Consider the following 11376-nt stretch of genomic DNA (forward strand, 5'->3'; position numbering starts at 1 on the left):
ATGATGCTTGGAATTTTAGGTTACTTGATAATTAAAATTTAATTTTGATGCATGATTATAATATACCAGAATTGTAACATATTATGAAGTTTTATATGCATCTCTTTAACGAAAATGAGTTGGGTCTAAAAATGTTTACTAGATATATTAGATATCATGAAGATCATTCACGTCAATTTTCAGATTCTTTTGAGTCTGAATAGTATTTTTAAACCATGGATTTTGTTTTTGTTAACATCTACTTTGTATTAACTAAAAATATACTGCACCATATAATTGAATAATGGAAGTTTACGGGTAACTATACATGTTAAGACAAAAACCTCTATGTTTCAAACAAAATTTTTTCAGTCACCAAAGTGAACAAAATAGAAGTAAGAACAATTTATTATTTTGTTGGTTTTATTGATCATACATCATACACATATATATAAAGGAAGAGGGTGGTATCTTCTAGACTTGTTATTGTGCTTGCATTTTCATTATAGAGAGAGAGAGAAAGAGACGACATGCAGCAGATGGGACACCACTGCTGCAGTAAACAGAAAGTTAAAAGAGGTCTTTGGTCCCCTGAAGAAGATGAGAAACTCATCAGATGCATAGCTACTCATGGTCATGGTTGCTGGAGTTCTGTTCCCAAACTTGCAGGTTATTATTATGATTTCATTTTTTAGGAATTTTACATAACTTGTACAACTTTCCTTCTTAATTTAGTCTTGTTCATAATTTTTGACATAATCCTAATCCTTACAGGGCTTGAGAGGTGTGGAAAGAGTTGTAGGTTAAGATGGATTAATTACTTGAGACCAGACCTAAAAAGAGGTTCATTTTCTGCTCAAGAAGAAAGAATCATCATTGATGTCCATAGAATTTTGGGAAACAGGTATTCATAAATCTAAAAACTTGACTAGAATATATAAAATAATCAAAGTCATAATGTTTACTTTTGAATTAACAGATGGGCTCAAATAGCGAAACATCTACCAGGAAGAACAGACAATGAAGTGAAAAATTTCTGGAATTCATGCATTAAGAAAAAACTAGTGGCTCAAGGAATAGATCCAAAAACTCATAATCTTAGCTCTTCTTCTACTTCTGGTTCCTCTTCTTCTTACAACAATGCATGCAACAATATCAATAACCATCATATATATTCACAGCAACCTACTTCATCAATTTATCATTCTCATCAATATCATCATCAGTTAAATTCACCACAGAAAATAATGGTGATGGTCAGAGACTACCCATCAATGGATATGATGAAGAACACTCAAGAAATACCTGCCACTTTTAATGTAACGTCGGCTTCACCCGTACAACAACCTCGTCCTTATCGCCCTCTGTATGATCTTGTTTCCATCCCTTCAACCAACTTGAACTACTGCCAAAATAATAATAACCTTACGAATAGTAACATTAATTATCTTTCTGTTAATGGTTCTACCAATTTAGAGAGTTGCGTTTCGTTAGTGGATACTGGTAATATTAGTCATAAACCCATCTCCTATTCTTCGTTGGTACATCCATCGTCGGATACTGGGTTTGAACAGTTTTCATCTTTGGAAGAGCATTGCATGTGGGCTAGTGGCGGTAAGGGTGAATCCTTTGAAGAAGCAGCAGTAGCATTGCAGCCAACACAACAGCTACCGGATTGTGAAGAACGATATAAACAAAATTATCAAAAACAACGACAAGAGCAAGAGAATGTTAACGTGTTTACGCTTGAGGAAAATCCGTTCGAATTCGACGAATCCGATGAAGTAACCGTAAAGGATATTAGCGCAGGCGACACCGACAAAAGGGATCAGATTAATTCATTATCATCACTTAGTAATACTAACTTCTCAAATTTTGATTTTGAGTTCATAGACTCTACAATTATGTCTTGTGGCATATATAGCAATATGAGCTCATCCATAGATGATCAACTTATAACATGGGATTGCTAATTATTAGACTTTAAATTCTGTTAATAGTTTAGGCACCTTAGTCATTAGCTTTTAGAGTTATAAAAACAACTGTGCTAGTTCATCATCATTTTGTAAACATTTTCGTATCATGCATTGCAGAATTAAGCTAGGAATAAGGACAATTTCTCTCTCTCTCTCTCTCTCTGTCCTGTTTATCTGTTACTCTTTCTTGCTATCTTTCTATTTGCAACAAACACACAGTAGCTAGAAACTGTGACAGGTTTCTTTGTTTCTTTGTCTCCAGTGTTGTGTTTCAGTTTTTTCTTTTTTGCTGTTAGAATTTTATTCCTTTTGGACAATACAACATGCAGTTAATTAAAGACTTGACATTAACTTTTAAAGCTATCCCCTAGTTTGCCAAATCCGCCTTGAAAATTTCTGATGGATCCTCCTCCCCCTTTAATGGCAACAACGTTAATTAAAAACACGCTAATCATTTTTGATGTATTTTCCAGTTAAAATCGATGGAGTTACGAAATTACCCACATTTCCTTTCTTTGTTTTTTTTTTCCTAGTCCGGCTCCGGTCTTCGACACTTTTTCTTCTTCTCCCTCAACTCTATCTGTCTGTCTGACACCAAAGAGGAAAATCTGATCCTCCATTGACATATTTTTCCGAGACAACCCTAGAACTCAAATTAATTAGATACTTTCACTCGATTGATTTTCGTCTCAATCCTAGAAGATGTTAATGTCGATTTCCCAACAAGTTTTAATGCCTGTGATGATGATGGTGGTTCAGAGATTGATGATAAATTAGTTGGATTCTGATCTTCTTCGATCTGGTATATGACTCTGAATCCTGATTGTTACTTTATGTATTCAAAATTAAGCCTTCCCTGAATTAGGGAAACAAAATTAAAATCCTAATTCGTTCTTTTTCTCGATTAGGGATATTTTTATTATTATTGACGTTGGTGTTTTACAAGTAGTATGCTTGAAAAATTAGATAACTGACTTCCAGTAGAGATTCATTCCTGTTTTAACATTATCAGCAAAAATATGAATGATTCTCATATTCCTTTTGAACGAGAAAGGAACCGTGTTCGACGAAGAACAGGTGGGTTTTTCTTCTTCTTTTTTGGGGGGAACAGTTAAGTATTTTTGTGTAGTTATTGATGAATGTTTGTGTTCGTTTATCTACTTAGATGGGTTAAATAAACTTGGAAAATGAGGACTTCGGTAAAAAGGTAGTGGAGACAACATAAGCTAATCTCCAGGTAGGCAATTTAGGCAACGGTTAACATCGATTTTTCGTATGGTCATGCTTTAAAGGAATAGATTGTAGTCGTTTACATGCTTGGGATATTCATCACATCCCCATCAAGTTTTCAGTGTCATTATCCGGAACATAATGTTGTATTAGACACTTATGTTCCAGTAAAGCTCATACATGAAAGGGGTGGTAACTGGTAAGATTGTTGCAGTAAGTGACATAACTGGAGCTATTAAGAATTCGAACAGTATTGATATCCCATCATTGCTCACACATAAAGAAGAAACTGGCACTCTAAAGAGCTTTGGTGGAGGAGATGTCATGGATCCAGAGGAGTTACTCGTATATGATTGTGATGTTCTCATTATTTGTGCTTTAAGGGGAGTCCTAAACACGTTTATCCATCTCTGCACAAACCTCTTTTTCAGTGCTTCAGTTTCATTCTTAATAGTGTCTCACAGAAGTCAACAGCTAGGTAACATTGCTATGTATCTGATTTTATGTTGTTATTTGCTGTTATACTGTGATTGTATTATTAAATTTCAGTATTATGGACTTTGTGCATCTCAAACAGAAAACACATCTCTAACAAATTTAATTGCTGTGGTTAGAGACTCCTCATTGTTGCTTCTCTCAAGTCTCAAGAGTTACAGTGTTGATGTCTTTGTTGCGGGTATCACTTGTTCGTTTTCTTTTTCTTCTTTGGTCGGCCCCTCCACCGCGCGCGGTCATCTAGTTATTTTTGTGTAGTTATTGATGAATGAGTTGTTTTCGTTTGTCTACTTATATGTGGGTTTAATAAACGTGAAAAAATGAGGACTTTGCTAAGTAGTTGGTGGAGACAACATAAGCTAATCTCCAGGTAGGCCAATATAGCCAACAGTTAACATCGTTTTTCATATGGTCATGCTTTAAAAGAATGGATTGTCGTCGTTTACGTGCTTGGGATATTCATCACATCCCCATTAAGTTTTCGATGTCATTGTCTGGAACATAAGAGTCTAATATAGGATACATGAGTTTTCAACTCTCTAATTGTAAACACTTAACTTCAGCTTTTAAGTGTCGTACTGGCAACTTTGGCTATTTTGGAATATGTGACTTTTCAACTCTCCATTATAACCATAAATCTCCAGCTCTTAATTTCCATACTGCCAAGAATGGATACTAACCTAGAGTTACGGTGATCTCTATCTTACCACATCTAACCTTCGTCATGGGACAGTCCAGAGAGTCAGGGTTGCTGAGCTTCTGTACTCTTCACTTGACAACCTCTATCCAAAGCTGCACTGAAATCTACTTCTAAAAATCAAGAACTTAGTAACTTCGGTCACTGTTTTGTTGTAGGTGAGTTCAGAACAAAGGATGAGAAAAGTGGAGGTGGAAAACAGAATTTAGATGCAGTACAAGCAGTGTTATGTGATCTGATATATCGAGAGAACAAGTTTCTACTGCATTTGCACCTACGGGTCAGGAGAGCCTTAGTTTAAGTCATGGTTGTTACTGGAATAGTGATAGTGTATTCTTTTTCTTCTATGTGCATGGTTTGGATTGCAATTGTAAAATCTGTTCGGTGTTAAATTTATGGAAACTAAATCAACCTGTACGACTCATGAGATACTGTGAAAGAGCAGACAGGTTTTGATGTTGGAACACGTGTGATTTTGGTTGCATAGATAGTTCTAAAGTCTAATTTTTGTTTTTGACAAGGTTTTTGCGTTTAGCATAAAATGGATTTGGCACAATTTTCATTTTTTTCTCCCGCTTCTGATGTTTGTGTATAAGATTGTAGGGATTAGGCCAGTGAAATTTAGGTTGCCATGACTTAACAGCATGGATCATTTGTGTTGGCATTGGTGTTAAAGGCTCTATGTACAACAGTAAAGATGCAACATTGGTACCAAATGCACACACAGATGGCTGTGACATCATGTTTGTGCGACCATGCTTCAAATGAATCATTGATTACAGTACTATTTTGCTGGAGGCTCATATTTCTTCGAAAATGATAGCTTGACCGTGAAATTTTCCCGCACAAAAATCCCGCAAGAGAGGGAGATTTTACACGGCTCTTATCCCACGGCAAACACGGAAAAATAACAGCTTTAAGAATATCCCAAGGGCTTGTTTCTCTAAATCCTCCACCCTTCTCATTCTTTTCATAGCCAATTATTCTTAATTCATTTTCCACTGCCTTTCCCATGCAATTTTCTTCTTCTTCTGCTTGTTGCCGTCCATCAAGAACCATGATCCAATCTAAATTGGGACTCACAAGTGGTTGTGTGTATTACACACTTCGAGAAGATCAGGGCCTATACAAATTTGAAGTAGAAAGCAGCCGGAACTCTGTTATTTTGCCATGTTTAAAGCTGCCAAACCTTGTTTTGCATTGAAGGACCGTTAGATTGGCTCACGGGAGAGAAGCGCGGGACAAAGACGCGGTAGGTCTATCATCTATCATATTTCTTACTGTTTTTGTTCTAGCTATTAATGGACTTTCGGATTCCTTAACAAAAACAACTGAGTTTAAAACAGGGCGTGAATTTATTAGTTATCAGTAGCTAAGCATGTGTATTTCCATAACCGATCTTAGTAATTCTTACTGCATGATTCTACAAGAACAAGAATGACAATCACACAAGCCACGTATATGTATTGTAGGTCAATTGGAGAAGAAGAACACATTGCCTAACAGGGGGTTTCATGCAAGGAGTTTTGCCGACCTAAAGTTTTATTTTACCGTTGTTTGGCAGTACGGCGTGATGCATTTTATTGTGGTGCGTATAGTTTTGCCGAAATGGATTTTACTCTTTTTGATATACTCACTTTACGGGACTTGTTGAGACCAAGGAAGTTATTCAGTGATGAAGACGAAAAAAAAGGAAAATCTAATTTGTCACGACATCCGTTAAATTGTTAAAGCAAATCTAATGCACAGTGAGCTATCACGAACCTATGCGTACAGGTTGTGTGCTTGTGTGCTGCAAAGGTTGTGTTACTAGATTACTTCAATATCACTTTTAATTCTATTAAGGTATTATATTAATTTAATATATTCACTATCGTGGCTTTGGTATAATTATTTTCTTAAATAAACGTGTGAATATGAATACCCTGCCCGAACCTTTGAAATGTAGCTGTCTGCGGAAATGACTAACCGAGGAATAACATGCCCCAAGTTTTTTCTCAAATAGAGCTTTGTATAAGAGCAATTCTATTGGATTTAATGATAATCTTCATAAACAAGTGAAAGAAGTCTTGGACCAGTAGTCCATCTTCGAAAGGGTAAACCCTAAGTTAATTTCTTCCAGCACATTTGTCAAATTTCTTTTTCGAGTCTCTCCTTCATATTTTAAAACCATGGGGTTTCTTTCTGGTTCCCTCTACTTTGCATTAACTAGAAATATGTACTACCACATCATTGAATAATGTAAGTTTATGGGAAACTATACAAGTTAAGACAAAACCTCTGTATTTCAAACAAATTCTCTAGTCACCAAAGAAAGCAAAAAAGAAGAACAATTTTGTTGTTATATATGTATATATGTAGGAAGATGGTGGTATCTTCTGGACTTGGTACTGTGCTTGTATTTTCATTATAGATAGTGAAGTAGAGAGAGGGAAAGAGAGACGACATGCAACAAATGGGACATCACTGCTGCAGTAAACAGAAAGTTAAGAGAGGTCTTTGGTCTCCTGAAGAAGATGAAAAACTCATCAAATGCATAGCTACTCATGGTCATGGTTGTTGGAGTTCTGTTCCCAAACTTGCAGGTTATTATTTTGATTTCATCGTTTATGGGTTTTACATAACTTGTACAACGTTCCACTCTTAATAATTTAAGTCTTCTTCATATTTTTTTTTTAAATAAACCTTATAGGGCTTGAGAGGTGTGGAAAGAGTTGTAGATTAAGATGGATTAATTACTTGAGACCAGACCTAAAAAGAGGTTCATTTTCTGCTCAAGAAGAAAGAATCATCATTGATGTTCATAGGATTCTTGGAAACAGGTATTCCTAAATTTAAAAGTTTGACAAGTTCATTTAAAATAATCCAAGTCATAATGTTTATTTTTAAATTCACAGATGGGCTCAAATAGCTAACCATCTACCAGGAAGAACAGACAATGAAGTGAAGAATTTTGGAATTCATGCATTAAGAAAAACTAATGACTCAAGGACTAGATCCAAAAACTCACAATCTCATCTCTTCTTCTACTTCTGGTTCTGCTTCTTCTTACAACAATGCATGCAACAATATCAATAACCATCACATATATTTACAACAACCTACCTCATCATTTTACAATTCTCATCAACATCATCATCAATTAAATTCACCACAAAAAACGATGGTGATAGTCAAAGACCAGCCATCAAGGGATATGATGAAGAATACTCAAGAAATACCAGGCACTTTTAATGTAACGTCGGCTTTACCTGTACACCAACCTCGTCCTTACCGCCCTTTGTATAATCTTGTTTCCATCCCTTCAACCAACTTTGACTACAACCAAAATAATAACCTTACTAATGGTAATAATATTAAGTATCCTTCTGTTAATGGTTCTTCCAATTTAGAGAGTTGCGTTTCTTAATGAACAACGGTAATACTGGTCATAAATCCATTTCTTGTTCTTCGTTGATAGATCTATCGTCGGGTACTGGGTTTGAACAGTTTTCATCATCGGAAGATAATTGCATATGGGCTAGTAGTGGTACGGCTGAATCTTATGAAGAAGCAGCAGTAACGTTGCAGCCAACACAACACCTACCAGATTGTGAAGAACAAGATGAACAAAATTATCGAAAACAAGGACAAGTGCAAGAGAACGTTAATGCGTTAGCGCTTGAAGAACATCCGTTCGAAATCGACGAATCCGGTGAAGTAATGATAAAAGATATTAGCGCAAGCGATACGGACAAAATGGATCAGATTAATTCATTATCATCATTTAATAATACCAACTTCTCGAATTTTGAGTTTGAGTTCATGGATTCTATGTCTTGTGGCATATATAGCAATATAATGTCATCCATGGATGACCAACTTACTGCATGGGATTGTTAATTATTAGACTTTAAATTCTATTAATAGCTTAGGCGCCTTAGTTATTAGCTCTTAGACTTATAAAAACAACCATAATAGTTCATGATTATCTTATAAACATTTTCGTATCATGCATTGCAGAATCAAGTTAGGAATAAGGACAATCTCTCTGTTTCCGGTCTATATATGTTGGGTCTTGTTAATTTTTATACCCGTATACATGTTAAGGTTCACTAAAACAACAATTTTTTGCATTGGAAACAAGATTTGTTTGTTTTATTCCATTGAAAACAATAATTTTTTGCATTGAAAATGAGATTTATTGTTTTTAGTGTAAGAAAAACCAATTTCTAGTAGAATAAGACAAAAAACACACAATTTCCAAAGAAATAAAATCATTCTTTATTAAACTTTAACATGTATACGGGTATACAAGTTAACAAAAGCCATATATGTTACTTTTTCTTGCAATCTTTCTATTTGCAACAAAGACACAATAGATAGAAAGAAACTGTCACAGGTTTCTTCGTACGGAAAAGATGAACGGTCCTTGTAAAAAATTGTGAGAAAAATTGTTCTCTCACTGCGGTGGACCAAAACCCACCCCCTACCGATCCCACGTGCATGGTCCGCTCAGAATGTATCGTATGTTGGTATGTTTCAGTTTTCGGCTATTATAATTTACAATGGTTCTGGACAGACAGTTCCTTTAGACCACTGCGAAACTGAATAGAAACATGAATGATGGGTCCTATCTTGTTGGCGAAAACAAGGGGTCCCGTTTTGGAATTGGTCGTGTCTATGTGGTTTTTTTTGTGGTCTGTTTGAACGATTTGTCCAGAGGTTTTGTACGATTTAGTTCTTTTGGACATTACAACAAGCAGTTACTAACGGTCTCAATAGTAGAGGTATATTTTTTTACTAAACTGTTTTAATTTTAAACTTTGACGGATCAAATCTTCTCATCATAGATACAGTACATATGATCTCCCAAAATTGTCATCTTCTGACATCTAATGGTTGAGATTGATACAGAAAGATCTAAAAAGACAATAAATTTTTTTTAAAAGTTAGTCAAAATTAAAAAATCGATAGCATTTATAATTAATATTAAAAAATTGTTATTACCAGATTAAAACAATGGCCACTGCCAGTGGGTATGATATTTCTTTTAAAAATACAACAGTAACAAGTATCCAATTCTTCAAACTCATGATCCTTCTGTAGTATACAACTCAATAAAAAATATAGAACTTTAATACCCATGAACATAAGAACTCCAAAAAAGAAGCAAAGATGTTACTGGCTTTTCTTTTTTCAAAGGAGTGCTTCTGGATAGAATGAGCGCCAGAACCACACAAAAACCGAATTTACTTTTTATCTCAACGATTTTTCTGATGGGTCTTGGTGTTCCCCGCAGAAGACCATAGGGGTGGCGTCTTTGGTTTGGTTTTGTGTCCGGTGGTTTTCCACCGGATAATGCTTCAAATAAAAAATATTATCCACTAGATTTGTGCCAATGGACATATGATACGAAATTAAATTCAGCTTTCTTAATTTTTTTTTATTTTTTTTTGAAGCAGATTTCTTATTGGGCTAACCAAACTTTTCCAAGTAACACAACCTTTTCCAAACGCAAAAATTGAACTCATATGAACACCTTTAGATTTCTGAAACTCGTCCAAATAACAATTTTCATTAAAATATTAAAAGGAAACGCTCATTTAAAATAAAAAACCGAATAATTAAAATAAAAAATCGCATAAATAAATAAAAGTAAAATTGTTTCGAGAATATCGAACCAAATACAGCATTCTTGCTGGCAAATTTGATTATTGGTTGACTAAACAATTGTCAAATTGTTTCTCAGTATGACCATTTTTCCATAACTTGGACATTGACTAAACATCTGTGATTATTGGTTTCATATACCTTCTGAAAATTTATAACCTTGTAAGTTGTAATCCATCAATCAATCTTTTGACCGTAACCAAAACCACATGCAGGCAGACATTGTTCTTCATATCCAGTTTTTGTATGTGCTCATGGACAAAAAAGAAATGCCTTCCTCAACTCCAAAGGTAAACCAGACCGTTAGGGTAACCAAACAATTAAACAGAATTATATCGTAACGACCGACGGTTCGCATCATCGCCAATATCACATAAAAAACTTTGGCGAAGATATTGAATGTATAAATGTCAGGGATGATGATGCAGTAGAGAACTATACACTTGTAGCACCAGCACTTAAGCGTTGAGACATTGCTGACTTAAAAGCAGGGTCAATGCCAGTAACAACAATGAATATTAAACTACATAGACGATGAATTCATTCTAGGTCGTGATTAGTTTTTTTTTTTTTACTAAACCATTTATTTGTAATTGTACGATTTGGAGTGATAAGATTTTTGTTTAGACATATCAAGGTATACGAACAAAGAAGTAGGCTCTCTTCATTAGATTCACCGCCAGTTAGTTCTCTTGTAGTAATATCATTAAACTTGAGACAAATGCTGTTTCTTTGTATAGCATATGATCTGAACAAAACTACGATCAGTAGAAATGATTTGAAACCAAAATTTGCAAACACACTTGCATGTAAAAAAGGATTTCACTGGTAGCCTTGCAAGGATGTCAAGATAGAATTTTCTATTGCGCTTGACGTTGATGCTTCAGTTGTCTGTTTTGAGGCCAGAGGCATAACTTAAATTGACGCCGAGTAACAGACACAAACACGAGGAAATCTGGATCAAAAAAGCAAAAAAAAAAAAAAAAAATCTTTCCGACCTACCGGATTCGAACCAGTGACCTAAGGATTATCTGCTACAACTACAGTCCTCCGCTCTACCAACTGAGCTAAGGTCGGTTTTGCTCATTGCCCTAGAAACAAAATATTAAAACTATTAACTGAGAAACGGGTGTCAAACTTCCGGAGGACTCGCGTAGCAAGGGGAGATGGAGCCATGCGAGTATGGGTTTATTTCTTGGAGCTTAATTACATTCAAGATAAAATGATGTTTCCATCAAACCATACTCAATTTTAAAAATGAATCATATGCTAGCTATTTCTAAACTTGAAAAATTTTTAGTTTCGACAAATCGCACAACTTAAAGATATATTCAATCAAACAACAGA

General features: G+C 35.0%; 1 protein-coding gene, 1 non-coding gene and 1 pseudogene across 2 annotated transcripts; 2 read left to right on the forward strand and 1 right to left on the reverse strand.

Annotated features, from left to right (window-relative positions):
• Nucleotides 1–518: 518 nt before the first annotated feature.
• LOC113334677 (transcription factor MYB46-like) lies at nt 519–1952 on the forward strand. The gene is made up of 3 exons (XM_026580876.1): nt 519–648; nt 754–883; nt 959–1952. The coding sequence occupies exons 1-3, from the start codon at nt 519–521 to the stop codon at nt 1950–1952; spliced, it is 1254 nt and encodes a 417-aa protein (XP_026436661.1).
• Nucleotides 1953–5299: 3347 nt separating this feature from the next.
• LOC113335025 lies at nt 5300–8106 on the forward strand (annotated as a pseudogene).
• Nucleotides 8107–11021: 2915 nt separating this feature from the next.
• On the reverse strand, nt 11022–11106 carry TRNAY-GUA. Its single transcript is given in 2 exon segments — nt 11022–11057; nt 11070–11106. It is a non-coding gene; the product is annotated as a tRNA-Tyr (tRNA).
• Between the last annotated feature and the right edge of the window lie 270 nt (nt 11107–11376).

The sequence above is a fragment of the Papaver somniferum genome, unplaced genomic scaffold (genome assembly GCF_003573695.1).
Source record: "Papaver somniferum cultivar HN1 unplaced genomic scaffold, ASM357369v1 unplaced-scaffold_137, whole genome shotgun sequence".
Lineage (NCBI taxonomy): Eukaryota > Viridiplantae > Streptophyta > Magnoliopsida > Ranunculales > Papaveraceae > Papaver > Papaver somniferum.

Coding starts and splice junctions, on each gene's coding strand:
- LOC113334677 (XM_026580876.1), top strand. CDS start 519: ATGGGACACCACTGCTGCAGTAAACAGAAAGTTAAAAGAGGTCTTTGG. Junction 649..753: donor TTCTGTTCCCAAACTTGCAG/GTTATTATTATG, acceptor TAATCCTTACAG/GGCTTGAGAGGTGTGGAAAG. Junction 884..958: donor CATAGAATTTTGGGAAACAG/GTATTCATAAAT, acceptor TTGAATTAACAG/ATGGGCTCAAATAGCGAAAC.